This window comes from Juglans regia, chromosome 14 (genome assembly GCF_001411555.2).
Source record: "Juglans regia cultivar Chandler chromosome 14, Walnut 2.0, whole genome shotgun sequence".
NCBI classification, from domain to species: domain Eukaryota; kingdom Viridiplantae; phylum Streptophyta; class Magnoliopsida; order Fagales; family Juglandaceae; genus Juglans; species Juglans regia.
The window spans coordinates 1498053-1515229 of NC_049914.1; the positions used below are offsets into that span (position 1 = coordinate 1498053).

The 17177-nt window shown below is 35.3% G+C and overlaps 1 protein-coding gene across 1 annotated transcript; it reads right to left on the bottom strand.

Annotated features, from left to right (window-relative positions):
• Positions 1–3540: 3540 nt before the first annotated feature.
• LOC109012292 (65-kDa microtubule-associated protein 5-like) lies at positions 3541–12251 on the bottom strand. The gene is made up of 11 exons (XM_018993837.2): positions 11955–12251; positions 11356–11559; positions 10901–11146; positions 10584–10799; positions 9356–9511; positions 9107–9266; positions 8351–8502; positions 7093–7180; positions 4856–4929; positions 4658–4732; positions 3541–3956 (listed from the first exon to the last, which is right to left on the bottom strand). The coding sequence occupies exons 1-11, from the start codon at positions 12021–12023 to the stop codon at positions 3693–3695; spliced, it is 1704 nt and encodes a 567-aa protein (XP_018849382.1). The 5' UTR covers positions 12024–12251; the 3' UTR covers positions 3541–3692.
• Positions 12252–17177: the final 4926 nt, after the last annotated feature.

Sequence of the window (17177 nt, forward strand, 5' to 3'; positions counted from 1 at the left end):
CTAGCAAGCCATGCAATATTATCGCATCTCACTTTTCTTATATAAACAGAAAAAAATAAATAAAGAAAACGCATTATCTAAACCATATCTGAAGTAAATAAATCCCTTAATTTGTTTCTTCTCCTTCTCTCTCTCTCTCTCTCTCTCTCTCTCTCTCTCTATATATATATATATATTAATTTCTTTCAAGAGAGCTAGCTAGCCATGTTTGGAATCACCAGATATATATACATATATATATATGACGATGATAGTGGGGGTGATCATATTCATCAATATGAAATACTAAATTGAGGACATTAATTAATGGAAAGCACTAGGCCGCCGCCTGCCCTCGAAGTACTGTGCTTCGATTTTGAGACAGCGATTGTCGATCCTCCGCATATAATTGTATGTTTTTTCCCCTACCCTCCGTTGATAATTAAGCCTATAAGATCAAAAGCGCACACATGATAAACTAGTACTTAATTCTCGATCGCCAGGGAAATTAAAGAAAAGTAGAGAAAAAAAAGCATATAATCCGATGCAAAAACAATGCTAATCTGTATGGAAAGCACTGGCATATATATATAGGTCTCTATTGTGCTTAATCGTACGTGGAGTTAATATTACTGATAATTGTTTGTCGACTCCCCGCATAATTTATATTTTCCACTTTGATGATCACGCCTCCATCGAATAATATTGGACTATATATATATATATATATATATAGATGATGCACTTACTATATGTTGAACAACATGGAGACAGTACGTAGTAGGTACCCAATTATAATAATGCAAGTTCTAATAGATAAAAATATATAAATATTTATGATGGATTATTTGCGATGAAAATAAATTATTTTTAATAAAAAATAATCATTTTTACAAAAAATAATAGGTCACAAATAAACAGTTTTTTTGTAGTTATATATTATATATATATATGTTTGGAGGAGCATTAATGCCATTAAATATATATTATTTCATCATTTTTTACTACTGTGTGCATGCACTCAGTACTGCGCTGCTCTTGCCAGCTGTAATATTATAATTATTATTATTATTTATAGTATTTGAGCTGATGTCATGCATTATTCCCAGAAGGTCCCATTAATTCTATTTGTAGACGGAACGATCACAATTCGTAGATAACATTAATGTATAGCTAGATCATGATCAAAGATGAATTAATGCTTAATATATATTTCATGCTCACAAACCAATGAAGCGCGCGTACGTACATCATGCATGCCGCATGGTTTAAGCTGCTGCATGTTGTCTATTCGCGGTGCGACTAATTTATTTGTACCTGAACTTTGTTTGTGTTCTTCCTACCATCTCCCACTATATATATATATATATAGTATTATAATATCTATATATATCTGAGGATTAATCGGACTTCTTGTAATAATTAGAATAAAATATTGAGGGCGGGAGATCGAGGCATATCTCTCTCTCAGACGCACCCCGATATATCATGGATAATTTGCCTTAAATTAATTGTTATTATTATTGGAAGAAAACATGGAAACAGAAGAATATTTAGTTTCCTAGCTAGCTATATGATAAGCTTCTTATAACTAGCGGCCTACCGACCGATGATCTTGATCTCCATATAGCGTGATGTCACCTATATATATATATAATATATATATATATATAAGAGAAGCTAATTATTAAATTGTTTTGGGTTTTCCTTTATTACCTAAAAATCAGAATAAGTATAAAGGAGCTAGCTTGAGGGATCGAGCTGGTTCTGTATATAGCTTTCGCGCACGGAGACAATAATAATTAGGATTGATTCGTTTTTGGGTTGGTGATATAATATTAATGATTTTCATGTCGGATCTCCAATTTAAGTTATTCCACGTCTTAATAATTATTTGGAAGCTGGAAGGAGAGATCGGCAGCCAATAGTGCATTGGGATCATGAACATGACCAAGCACACTGGCTTTAATATTAATAATTCTCTATACATGCACTATATATTATATATGTGTGCATGTGTGTATGTACGTACGTTACTTTTTATTTTTCTTTGTTTTTGTCTGCTTTGACATCATAGGCACTACATGATGATCATGTACATGAGATAATGATAAATAATAAGGTACTGTTGATAATGCAGACTTCATCATGTAGCTAGATATATATATATATATATATATATTGTGCCAAAACCATAATATTGCATGAAATACATGCAGCTAGCTAGCTAGCTTAATATTCTAATTAATTATTAATGATTTGCAGCTCCAATCCTCTTGAAGCTCTGACTCTCTCCTTACCACTCATTTTACCATGTACATGATCCATATATATATAGAACAATGAGATGTACCGACACTAGCTCAATATTGGTGGCAGTTTAATTTGTGGCGTAACGTGTTCGAAAGCTACGTGTACTGATGTAACTTCAAATCCACCAATTCACAATTTATTTGGTGGCAGTTTTATTTTCTAAGTTTTTGGATAATAACAACATTCTTAATTTTATGAAAATGGCATGTATATATGTTCAAACTTACACGCAAATGATATCTTATTGGCACAAATGCAATAAACTTATATATATGTGTTTTCTTTTTCTGTAAAGACGTGGTGAGGAATGCAGGAGCGAAAGTTTGCTAACGATGTTTTGACTTTTGGGGCCGACATCGACGTTGTCGGAAAGCACAGTTTTTCAGATTTGTCGGATATGTAACACAAATTGTCAAGAACTAGCTGGGAATTACAAGTAGTAGTAGTAGTGGAGGTAGCAAGTATGATGACGTTCAAGAAATTAGTTACGTACACTCCTTTTTTGAGCTGGCAGAAGGCAATGGAACAGATATGTATATAGATTGCATGCGTCCAAAACTCAAAGCCTCCATAGAATAACAGCCCTTTGCCATAAATTAATACATTTCTGATACAACGCCCATAATTATTATAAGGTCCTTTCCACAAGATTTTCCAATTTATCATTCCCACTCATTATAGTTTATGCTATTAAAAATTAGGAAAAAAAAACTCAGAAGAACTAATTTACTGAATCATGGTCTTAAGATTATGCAGGCTGCAGCCATAATTATATAGCTAGGCATGCAGTAGTGGTAAAGCATGCAAGGCGCAAGCACCATATATGATATATGGTCCTTGGGATGGAAGTGGAATTCACTTTCATGCTCCACATGAGAACGCATGCACAGAAGGGGTCCGGTCCTAAAAATTGATAAGCTGGTTGCTGGCCCCATGTCTACTTGGTTCCTAGTTGCACAAAGTTTCATCTCATGAGACAGCACGTACCCGCACAATGGGTAGCTAGGTTCTCTGAAGATGGCCTGGATTTTGAGTTTTGTCTGAAAGAGATCAAGGGATAATTTTCTAAAGATAATGAATTTCCTCCTCAAAAATTCTTGACATGCTCGATCTGATTCCTAGAAATAATATTATCTTCTCTGCTACTGGATCTTATATGCATATACACGGTCTCTATCGAACCTCCAAAGCATGAAATTTGCATATACTTTTTCCATGCAATGCTGAATTATTCAATCCTGAAACAGAAGGCATTAACATTATATATTATGATTATATCTAGTGTTGTAATTTCTTATTATATGGAAAGAAAGAGTTCTTCTACTGTAAGATACAGAGAGGGAGGGTGGAAGTCTAAAAATGCACTCATTTACAATGAGGTCAAAACATTGAAAAACAGCCTATGTTCCCCTTGAGACTGAATCATCCTTTGGAAGTGCGACATAGTTTACAGGAATTATGTTATTGATCCTGCCATCTCTATGTTCCTTCCCAGCCGATGATATTCCATGGCGGCCTGAAGGAGTTGCCACACGACGACCAGTGGGTGTTCCAACCACGGTGTTAGCACTGGTGCTTTGTCCCAGCGGCTTCTTTGGTGTAGGCCTAGAACCAAATCGGGCCTCTTGTTCTGCTGCAAGTTGGTCTTGCAGCCGTTTCTGCTCCTGCAAGACAAACCATATAAAAAGGCAATTACATATATTTTCACAATCAAATTAATGTTAGTGTGGAATATAGGTGATATCAAGGATTGGCATCCTTAATAAGCTGTAATTTCAAGACCCTTCATCTCAACCTTGTTCAACACACCTTATGACACGACAAAATAAATAAAGGTATGGCTATCAAACACTCTGAAATGGTGGAAATTCCTTTAAAAAACACATCTAACTTGAATGTAACCACACCAAACATCCATATATAAATCCATCTAACAAAGTCAGCATGTTTTCCTTCCTATATATCATTCACCGTCTGGATCAAACACATTGGGAACCCTGTGACAACAACAATTTGGCAGAATTTCTAACGTTTCACAAATGCAGGCCAGTAGACCTAAGCTATGTGCTGATTCCACTAAGAATGTGAAGATTTCAAGACGTGACTGATACCTTTTTGGGATGAAGAATTTCGTGATGCCGAATGAGTACGTATGAATTATTCAGCGTCTGATTTTTCCACATTATTCAGAAAGTTTTAGGTCATGTTCACATTTTCCAGATAGCAAATGGTTCATTGCAGTTGATGGGGGAAAAAAATTCCACGGTAGGCAAATGAAAATATCAGCAACCCAGACTGATTATAAGACAGTATATATATGCTATCATGTACTATAGACAACGTAAAGCAGTAATTATCAGCATACCCGTAATTTACGCTTTTCCTCTTCTTTTTCCTGGCGTAGTACAATGTAGTCTTCCAAGCTATGCAAGATGGAAACCTGAACTTGAAATCAGTATTTTTATCTTAACACCTATTTAATACAATCGTTTACTTATATAAAAAAAATTATAACACCCATAAACTCGGCTGAAATTTAAACAATTACAAGCTGGTTTACTACCTTGTCATATAAGAAAGGGATTCCTTTCTCCATCTCCCAGGCTTTTACTTTTGTAGTCAAATTTTCGCAAATAGCTGTAGAAACAAGGAGTCAAATTTTACTTAATGACACTTCAAGTCTTAGAGGTGATATACAAAAAGAAGACTAAATAAACTTAATAAAGAAACTAAACAGAAGAAGCACGTGTTCAAATGACATTTCGGTTCCCAAGAATCCAAGATGTTCTCATTGATTTTTTTTAACCCGGCAACAAAAGCACTGAAGGATACAATTTTGTAGAACTTGTTACAAAAAGAGCGTATTATAACTGCTACATATATCATACATCGCATGTTCGTATACAAACTTATCCCATCTTGATATATACATTTCATTTTCTAATATTCAGTATGAAAAATATGATATCAATGCTGCAATATAATATCGTCACTAGTGAGCTTCGATGTCAGCATTCACAAAGTACAGTTTTATCCCACTATCGGATCGCATTCATGGTCAGAAGGATCCCATGGATACCTTGTTTTAGTTTAGGTTATTCAGGAATGCCTAATTGCTGATAAACTGAGTTCAAAGTCTACCCCGAGGAGAGAACCCCTTTGTCATTGTGTTTGTTGATAGGGTTAACCCCCAAACATTAATTCCCTTTCAGTGCCGTCAATGAGAACACCACTAGGAGCATACACGAGAATCATTCGTTCTGTGAAGCTTCTAAAATCAGGAATAAGCATACGCTACTATTGCAGAGGTGGTTATGGCATATGAGGTCACAGAGAAACAACTATTCAAGTGTAAATTTAGAAGCTATTACTAACAATACAAGGACTGTTAAGAACGATAGGTGGATGATAATCAAATGAGGACCGTAACGCTCTATAAGCATTTTTCCTTCTATTAATTCAGGTCTCATTGAGTTTTAACTAAAACAGTTTTGCGAGTTAAATCTAGTGTGACCAACTTTCAAGTCAGTAAAAATGTAAAGAACAAGGGAAAATAGTTTGTTTGAACTGGCAAAGATTACTATCGAAACTAATATAATTGAAGAGTTTTCTCGGAAATGTGTAACACCCTAATGGAAGGTCCAAACCATATGGCCTATATTCTAAAATGACTAGTCAATGATACAATTGGAGCCACATTGAAACCTTATAAAGAGCAAAAATTTGTCTTTCCCAAGAAACGTGAGATCTCATATACCGCCTACCCTTATCCTTATCATATGGGGTATCACAATCTACCCCCCTTAAATTCTCGACGTCCTCGTCGGGCCAATCCATCGTAGGTAGCACGGCTCAAGTCCCACATTTCTGGTTGGAATAGGCTCTGATACCATTTGTAATGCCTTAATAGAAGACCCAAACCACATGGCCTATACTCCAAAAAGACTAGTTAATGATACAATTGGTGTCCCATTGGAACCTTATAAAGAACAATAATTTCTCCTTTCCAAATAATGTGGGATCTCATATACTACCTACCATTATCCTTATCATATGGGATATCACAAAATGTCCAAGAAAGTTGATAAGATGAGCATTCATCATTTAAGTCACATTTACCCATAATACCATTTCACTGTTATAAAATTCTTCAAAGCATATAATTATCCTCTAAGGCTGTAACATGTGGAAACCAAGCAAAACATTCACAATTTCATCAACACGTCTATAATAGAGTCAACATCAACTTCAACTTCCATATTTCTTAAAAAGAGAGGATCAGCATAAAAGCAAATTTGAGCCCAAAAATTTGCTTTTGTTTTCTATGCAAATAAGCGTACACAAAAAGTTCTTTTTTTCTGTTTTTGACTTCTTTTCAATGGAATACGAGTGAACCACATTACATTCATTAATAAGTTTTATGACTACAATCTGATAGGATTGTTAAGTGAACTACAGATATGTAAAACCTCACACAATGATCAATGTAACAGGAATATGGTCACGAGTACCAAACAGCTGTATCAAAGACGACAAAAAGGGAGAACACAATTTTTTTTAAATTTATTCATGTCCCATATGGGTCAGCATGCCTTTGCTAGCAATTCTTGGCCAATAAACAAAAATTAATTTCTCAGTATGAGTAGAGTGTGGCTGAAATTCAATAACCGAGTTGGCATTCCCTTCATCTATGGCATACTGAAGCGAATAACTAAATTGACTGCTGAATATGTGATTCTCTAAATCATGATAAGCAATATATATGCAAATTATACCAATGAATGATGATTACAAGCTCACCTGGTATTTTGCTGACCAGATTCCGTGCTTTCTCAGCACGTTTCAGATTTTTGTGTGCTCCTCTTCCAGCAGTGTATCGATTCTCATCCTGGACAATAAGTTGATACAATAATAAAGTAGCAGGAGAGAGGAATGGGGGGATCGATGTATGTCTCCACTGTAAAGAGCTTCAAAATGCTTTGATCTAAATCATAGCTAATCATATTAATCTAGTATCAAATGAAATAGTTACCATACCCTATAGAAGCATAACATACAGCTCAATTGCTCCATCAATGTTAGTTATGTAACATTACAAAACAGAATGAACTTGTGAAAGAGTGAGGTGGTTCTTGAATTTAATCTGCTGCTTATAGGTTCTAGCGAGACGTATGGACCAATTACCATTAGAAAAAGAGAGCGTAAGAGAGGTAGCGGGGGAGCGAGCTCCAAATTTAACCAATAAGAAATGTTAACTGCTCAACACAACCTTTATCTACAATTTTTCCAACCTAGGGCTCTAATTCCATCCTGGGGTGGCAAGCAGCCGGACTTGGGTCAACCATAAACTTGAACACCAAATAAATTGGTAGTCACAAGAAAGAACTTCAGAGAATAGAAATCCTTCTCATTAGATATTCATTACAAGGACTTTAAAAATGTACAAACTCCTAATTAGATCTAATTTGAACAGGTCTGTACAGGAACTTGATTATATCACCCATGCTTCTCATGGCTGTTCTCTTTAAAATCAATCTCAATGACCATTAATTTAATTAATGAGCTGAAATTTATCCAGCATTTGCCACCTTAAGTAAAAACTAATCCGTCTATCTCAAAATAAACAAGAGGTTAAAACCAGTACACATTTTATTGAAACAAAATAGATGTAACCATCTTCCTAATGTGTCCTTAGATATGTCAAGAAAGGTGGGATTAACTTTGAAAAAACATGAATTCAAATGACGGACAACAAGAAAGTTAATTAGTAAATTCTTTCGATTTTGTACACTCCCAAATATTTTAAACCATTAACATTAACTTGAACATTGTATAAAAGAGCAAAAAGCAGATAAAAGGAAAACAAATTTGAATGCTTGCAGTAATTTATGCATCAGTCGAGCAGCTTCCCATGCCAAGGAAAGGTGTTTCATAGCATCTTTTACTGGTAAAAACAGTTAAATTATCAAAGAACAGTGGCAGCCATAGCAAGATGTCAGGATTACTCCTGAGAAAATGGATTGGCATTTAATAGAATAATTGAATTTCCGCATTTTACCCTTTCGTATTCTTCAAGCCATTTCTCCTCCTCAGTTGCATATCTCCACTTCTCTACCTTGTCCAAGATATCCTTCCTGCTTAGTGCTTGCTCTTTTGCTTTTGCAATTTGATCATCCATCCTTGAAAGAAGATCGGAGAGATCCACATTACCTGTGAAGACATCAAGACATTTGAGCACAACAACCACATAGCCATTTTAAAACAGTTTCTACCTCAAAGAAACATGTATTCGACATCAAGCACAGTAATAGTATGATGATATAAGACCTTGAAAAGGAAACCATATCATAGTCTAAGAGTAGGAAAGCTGATATGAATCTAAACCATTTCAGCCTCACAGAATCAGATACTTGAAACAACAGAATGCAATCAATAAAGAGTTTCATAAAAATCTACACACGCATGAATAAAAAGCTACTAGGGAATCAATTCTAAGAAAGAAAAAAAAAAAGATAGAGACAATAAAAAAAATTTCCCCCATCCAAATTCTTGAGGAAAGAGATATAGTTCCAAACATTAATATGAGCTGTATTAGAGCTATAAATACATAAAAATATGAAAATTTTAAGAGGAAATCTCGACAAAAAAGAGGATAATAATTCTAAAAAGATGGAATACAATATACAAGCTCAGAAAGCGCATCAAGAAGACCAAACAGACAAGCTATATAATAATTGTCTAACATGCAACTCAGAGTAATCGTAATAGTTTCAAGCAAGTCTAGAAAACATAGAACGAGATGAGTCCGGTGGACCAGAATCTACGAGGCTGATGAGAATCTGTCGTGCTGCATGACTATCTACATCCATATGAACCCCATTGTAGATTTCTTCCAGTTCAATCTGCCTCTTGAACACCAACTCCTTCATCTTTGAGGCTTTCAGCACATTCAATTGCTCAACTTCAAGTGCAGTCTGAAACAATATGTGCAACAGCATTAACACTACAACATACCATCCCCTGAATATAAGCGACTAAAAAAAATAAAGACACTAAGCATCACCTTTTCAATGACATCTAGAGCAAGGCACCCTTGTCTTAATACCTCATCAACCGAGGAAGAAATTAAGCTAGTTACATGTTCAAATCTTTTTTGCTCATCTAGTGATGTCTCCATGAGATTCCAAAGCTCTACCAGTGTCCTCCCAAGATCTTGAAGCTACAGCAAAAGCACATGCTTGAGAAAGAATTATTTTGGAAACTTTATGAATATAATACACCACCAAATGAAAATTTCCAAGTTCAGCCTTAAACATAAAGCTTGAAGGCATAGGATACCAGCCCAAGTATAAATAACGGGGGGGAGGGGGAGTGACCAGCCTGCTCAATCAATTAGAAAGCAAATAAAGAAAGATTTACAAAAAGAGGTTCTTGCTGTATTACTATGGGAATCACAGATTTTGGTAACGCACTATGGTTTATCTTGGATACTTTTAGTCCATAGTGCATAAATCATGATGCATTTACTCTTCTCACATGGGGATTCTGCCTCAAAGCATGTATCATCCAAACCATCCTTCTTGGTTTGAGATTTGATGTCACCACCTTAGTAATTGCCACTTAGTTCATAATAGAACTCAAATCCTCAAGCAAAAGGATAGTTCAAACCAAAACTCCAAATGATAGCTGATTTAAGGTAAGGATGCACATGGCTAAAAGTTATAGGAGAAACAAATAAAAGAGATCCACCATCAGGTTCTACCGTTCTATGGTATTCTTCGCCTCCCAATATCAAGTGTTAATACTTTCTTCTGTAAAATATGAAGCCACGCAAAATAAAATATAATGAATCTATTAAACGGATAAGCTATGAATTGCAACTCGGACATTTTTATTTTCATAAGTAAACTTTCAAGCATAAGCTGCTTGGCTACCATGATGAATATCAAGACCCTAGGTTCACCAGTAAGCCCAAGGCTATTGGTCCTCTAAGCTCAATGAGCGACTATAGCCTGTTAAATTACATAAGCAAAGATCCTGATGGCCAGATCAAGGTTGAAGATATAAACAAACAGAATAACCCTGACTAAATCTTCCTTGGTGGAAATATAGATAAAAATGGCATGAGTATATAGAATTCATATATGGCCACTTGCTTTAAAAACATAGACAAGCATATGCATGCATGCATGGAAGCGGCCAAGTGTATACTTGTATAAACTACACCCACGTATAGATAGATACACGGACAGAGAGAGAGAGAGAGAGAGAGAGATTCAGTGCTAAATCACCTTGTGTAGCCTTTGTTGTTTCTCCTGCTTTAGTGTGTGGATCACACCCGCTAATCTAGCAAGTGTGTCATTGCTGATGCTCTTTGATTGGCTACCTGAGGGATCAGTCAAGCTTGAGTGAACTTCATTTAGCGTCTTAGAAAAATCAATTGACATTACAGCTGACAGCTCATGGACAGCTTTAATATGGCTGTTGACCTTTTGTAATCTGAAAATCTGCAAGTTAAACAAACAATGGAGCAAACATAAGTGAAATGGGATGTCCATTACTCGTATTCTACAACTTAAAACTCTAAAATCACTATTGTTGAAGCAACCTTTTCATTCTGAAGTTCCAGGAGGTGTGACTTAAGCTCTCCCAACTTCTTCGTTGTCAGATCACTTTCAGAAACTTGTGGATCAGAAGAAAGGCTAGATTGACCATTGCCTGCTATTTCTGCACAGATCTGAACAACCTGTGACTGGATTTCTGAAAATTCCTTAATTCTTTCTTGCTTCTTTGACCTCAGCTCCTCCAGAATAGGTTTTATGGCAGATATTTGCTCCTTGAGAGTGCCCCTTCCCTTTCCAAACAGTACAGAAAGGAAATCAACTCGACGAATAATATGGAAGATGATATAGTCATGGAAGGATGATATGTAACTATTCTACAGAAAGCACACGGCAGGTGCTAAGGTCCTCAATTATCGTATAAAAAAAATCGATAGAGAATTGCATTTTCTGCAATGAAATAAATGCAACAAGAACGTTAATAATGTAAAAAGTAGCAAACCCGTGAAAAGGAGGCATGTTCCCCAAGGGCAGAGACGATATTGGTGATTTCAGCTTCAGCCTCGGCTAATGACTGGTGCAAATCAGCCTTGTACTTTCTTGTTTTTTCAACCTTCTTCCGATAAATGTCGAGGCACTCTTGCTCGAGTTGTAGAAGCATCTTGTCCCTGTCGCTGTCACTCTCCCCAATTTCGTCCCATATTATCTAGATGACCGAAGAACCAAATGCATAAAAGATTACACACCAAGCAAAATTTCTGGGTTTAATTTAGAGCATTGTGAGAGAATCAAAGTTCCCAAAAGAAATAAACTATGACTCGCACGCAATGGGAACTGAACTAATACAACACCATTGAGAGCTTCAAACTGCCCGGCATTAAATTGGGGCCTAAAACTGTAAATGGATGCATATTCGCATTCAGCACCAAACCCAAAATTACGGAAAATAGTTTAGTGAGGACAAAAAAAACTTACAGTAAAATTCAAAACAAAAACATAGACAAACGCACGCACGTTTGAATCATCCGCAGAAGTATCATGGATCGTGGTAATGAAACAGAAAGCGAGCATAGGAGAGAGAGAGAGAGAGAGAGAGAGAACCTGCAATTCCCGGAGTAGAGAACCGCAAGTGGTGCGAGACGGAGAGGGAGTGGACGGCATATTCGCCATTACATAAGAACTTGAAGGCGAAAAAAGAAGCAAGAGATCAGAGTAAGAAGAACCGACTGCGAAGCCCCCGAGGCCCGAGGAGTGAGCGTTACGAGGCGTTTCTCTGCGCTATCTTCTTCCCTTGTCTTTTAATTGGCTTATTTTGCTGTGATTTATTCCATTCCTATTTTGGAAGATCCCCAGCCCCAGGCAGACTTCGCTTCATGATTGGGAGAGAATCCCTTTTGAAATGCGCATGGGTTGTTCTTTTGGCGCCAATGCTGCTTGTTAATTTTCTCTCTCTTTTTTTCCTTTCTTTTCGCCCTTTCTTGTAAAGAAAAATAAAGTATAATAGTATTTTATTTATGACATCAAATTAAAAACATAAATTACGTGGTTTGATATGTTATATTATATTATAATATTATTTTTTTGTAAAATATATCTTAACATATCGCATAAAGACATGTGTGAATATATTTTTATAAAATATTTTATAATTGTTGCACTACTTTTAATTTTTCAATAGCTTAGTAAGTTTTTAATAATTCATTGATTAAAACTCAATTCATTTGATCGTTTATAATATTTCAAGGGAACTCGAATGTATCCATTGAGCAAAGTATATATATTATTTTAATATTTACCCCATTACACTAATTAACATAATTTCCTTCATCAACCAAATAGCCAACCGAATCTCTCTTTTTTTTCCTTTTAACTACACAAGATTTTTTTTTTTTTTAAAGGAGGGCATAATCTCCATACTTTATTGAAAAGTCTCACTTATGACAGATGAATACCGTAGAACAAAAGATAACAAACAAAACAACAAACCATCAAAATAAAACCAAAACCAAAAACTGGCAAACAAAACCTCAAACTCTAATACGTGGCAAATCCAATTTATCCAATCTAAGCATACCCCTCAAAGGCCTTGGTAATGAGCCCCAATCCGTGTATCTTCTAACAATACCCTCCTCCCCTTGTCTCGCTAGAAAATCAGCCGAATTGTTGCATTCTCTATATTGATGAGCAATGGTGAAACGAAGGCCATTTAACAAAGAGGAGTTCATCCCAATAGTCTAATAAATACCAATTCAAACACTTCTTGACCAACAGTCAGTTGACAATCAACATTGAATCACACTCCAGCTCCAACTGCGTGAACCTCATTTCCTTGCACATGCGCACACCGAGTAGCAGGGCTCTCAACTTTGCCATATTATTAGAACCATGGCCAAAATGCGATGAGAAAGCACTAAGAAAATTGCCAAAGTGGTCCCGAATCACACCCCCACCACTACAGTTCTCAGGATTCCCTCTACAGCTATCATCCACATTGAGTTTGATCCACCCCTCAACTAGTTTGAACTAGTAAATGAGTTGCTATCTTCAACTCCTAGTACGGCATAAAGGGATATTAAGTGACTGAAGGATGGGTATATCAACAGATGGAAGAGACCTACTATTCACGAGAAGGCTGAACAGCTTCCGTAGCAACACTTTGACAACCAGCCATACACTCTCTGCTGGTTTGACAACTCCCTCCATGCCTTACAACATCTCAGCCAAAGCCGCCACGTGATAAGGCAAGGAAGGATACCAATAAGTACACCACACTAAGAAGATTGTTTGGCGAAAGAAAACCAATGCAACGCCCTCGCCCACCACGAATGAGTCACCAGGCGGGGCAAACCCAAAGCAGTTTTTGCAAAATCCCATACTTTTATTACGATATCCCTGTAGCCTACACATGATTAAGCGACTCACAACTAGGGCTGTGCATATAATCCGATAACCCGTTGAGCCCGATCAAAATAACTCGACCCAACCCGACTTTTATCGGGTTCCATCTTTTCGGACCTCAACCCGACTAAGTAGCGGGTCTATGTTTTGGGTGTCTACCCGTCCGACTATAAAAGCATACTTATCGTCAGTTCTCAAACCCTAGCCTCCCAAATCCGGATGAGAAGACTGCCTCCCATCTCCAACTTGTCGATCAATTCATAAGCGAGCTTTACACAAGCGAATACGATGCTAATGTTTCGCCCTACTTTTCGTAATTTTGTATTTCCCCTCGCTTTCTTTTCGTCCTTTGTTTCACGCTCTAATTTTTCCAGATGCTTCCTGGGCATGGTCAATTACACCAACTCAAGCACTCCCTCTCACAAATTATTGTTGTCTGCTCACCTAAAGAACCACATATTAGACGCAGCTCTGGCGCTCCTCGATAAAATCCCCGTTCTTGATGCGACTCTATGCACCAGGATGATCAACGCTTATGCCAGAAATGATAGACTCCGCGATGCCTTGAAGTTGTTTTACGAAATCCCGGATAAAGACAATGTTTGTTGGAATTCGATAGTCAAAGGGCGTTTGGATTGTTGGGATTTGAGAATGGCCGTGAAGCTTGTTGGTGAAATGCCTGAAAGGAATTTCTTTTCTTGGACCACGATGGTGAATGGGTTCTGTCAGTTCGGGAGAGTTGAGATGGCTGAGTGCTTTTTTTGGGAGATGCCGAGGAGGGACGTGGCAGCGTGGAATTCAATACTTTATGGGTATTGTGGTAGCGGTAGAGTTGACGATGCTATGATCAAACTAGAAAGGGCATTGAAGCTTTGTGTCTTTTTGGGCAGACGGTAGGTTATGGTTTAGGCAAATGATACATAAGCTTGAACGAGGATGGCACGCTTGTGAAAATGAAGATGGGTCTTTTTTCGGGTAGTACGGTTCGACCCGATCTTATTTTGTTCGGGTCGGTTTGACGCCATAAACAGTAGTATTCGGGTCGGGTCGGGTCGGGCCTAAACCCGTTAATATCAGGCCGGGTTGCAGGCCTACTCACAACTGCCCAACGAACAATAATCGCAGCGAGAAATGGGATGCTTAGGATTTGAATTCTATCATCTGTAGCCAAACCATTTACCTAGCTTTTCACATATAGGTTGCAATTTTTTTAGGCAAAGCGGTGTGCCAAATCCACTCCATCCCTGATTGTTCAACCCCTCTTACCTGAATAATGTCCCAGTAGTTGCCGAGAAAAAACGACCATCAATAGCAGGTTGCGGGATGATGGTATCCCGCCCCTCCTTCCCAACTGGTATATGCTGCATAATCTGCCTCATTTTATCTTCGCCAACCAGCTCCATGAGTTGTCCCTCATCCCATCTTCCATCCACCCAAACGTCCTTAATGCACAGTCCAGATTGCTGATTTAATTACACTAGATTTAACTAATCAAATGCCCCCAAAAAAGCATACGTTCAAACTACAAACTTTCCATTTTGATAAGACCATTTAAAAATAAAAGTTTTCAAATAATTACGAAACAAATGTAAATGTAACTATTTTATAACGTATTGCAACCGTCTAACGGTATAGTGTTATTCCAATAAAAAAAAATATTATTCTTTTAATTTGATTTTTTGTTCTGGTTTAAATTTTAAACTTCACATAATCATCTTTCATTTTCATTTTGTACAGAGTAAAAAAAAAAATTTATACACCACACTACTATATCATTTTCATCATATTATGTAAGATATAACATATTTATCATAATTAATTAATCATTTATTAAATAATTCTTTATTATTCGATTATAATAAATATATTACATCTTACATAATAGTTTAGAAATAAAATATAAATATGATATATAACATTACTACGTTAAAAAATGGTATTGCATATATCAATACAGTTATGTTTGGATAACTAGTTTTTTTTTTTAGTCATGATAGACTAGATTTACAGTTTTGACATTTTGTAATTTTTTTATTGGATTAAGCAACATTTGACAATGGCAAACATTTATCAGTTTAATACAATATCTATTATAATTATTTTTCGCAATTATATAGTAAAAGAGATATCGAAATGCAAATAGTTATATAATATTTGAATTATTCTATTATTAAGTTTGTATGTAAAATACATCATTCATGTCAGTTAAATGGTGAGATTTAATTTATAAAATTAAAATTTTAAATTAAATTATATCATTTAAACATTTTAAAATCTTTCGTAATATTTATTGAGCATTTCATGCTACTCAACAAAATTTTCAATGACAATAATAAGTGTTATTAAATCTACTTTATGTATTGATATTTCTTTCATTCCAAGTCCAAATAATTACTCTTATTGCAGTTATATCCATAATTTAATATTTTTTATAGATATCATCTGTATTATTCAATGACGATAAACTCGTTTCAGTTAAACCTTCGAGATTTTATTGTTTTGATGATAAGATGAGTACTTTAATATTTATAGATATTTTAAAATTAAAATATTCAAATATCAACTTTAAAATTCTATTATCACCATCGTTCGTGGGACAGTGGACACTATTACACCATTAATTGTTGACATTGTCGTAACATTAAAATCAAAGACCTTACTAGGAATATCGGTATGACGTAAATGTTATTATCATGTTCTTTAACATGTGACACGATTCCACAAACATTATAGTGGTTGTCCATAAGTAAATTAAGGGTATCATTGTCGTGTTATAAAATTGATGGCAAATTATATCAAGTTTGTTTTCTTTAAATTTTGAAAACTGTTTAAGATTTGTTTACTGTATTTCTAAAGGAAAGGTGGTTATATTAACAAAGGTATAATTTTAACGCATAGTTTATTAATAAAAGGGAAGAGAAGTGATACTGTCATAAAATATATATTATAAAAATAAATTTATAAATTAACATATTTTCATATAATATATTAAATTTACTTTATAATAAAAACAGTTTTATAATCTAACGTATCACATTAAGTTAAGTCAGTTTATAAATTTATTTACGTGAAATCTATCTGTAGTTAAAAAATTTATGAAAATGAAAATAATGCGTGCATGTTTAATGCAAACTCTTTTTAAAAAAATTAAAACCCATTTAAAAACTTATTTTTATGAAATGTTCAACATTTTTTTTAAAAACTTGGACGGCCTAAATTTATATATAGCCTTAATCTTATAAAATTTCTTATATGATTAGTGCTGAGTAGAGAATAAAAATATATGAGCATTGCTATTTATAAGTCTCACACATTATAAATTATAAATTTTTATTTTTTAATTTTAATTTTTTTAAAATAATTAAATTATTTTACTTATTATTCATATATCACATATTTAGTAAGAGAAAAAAATTAAAAAAGTTA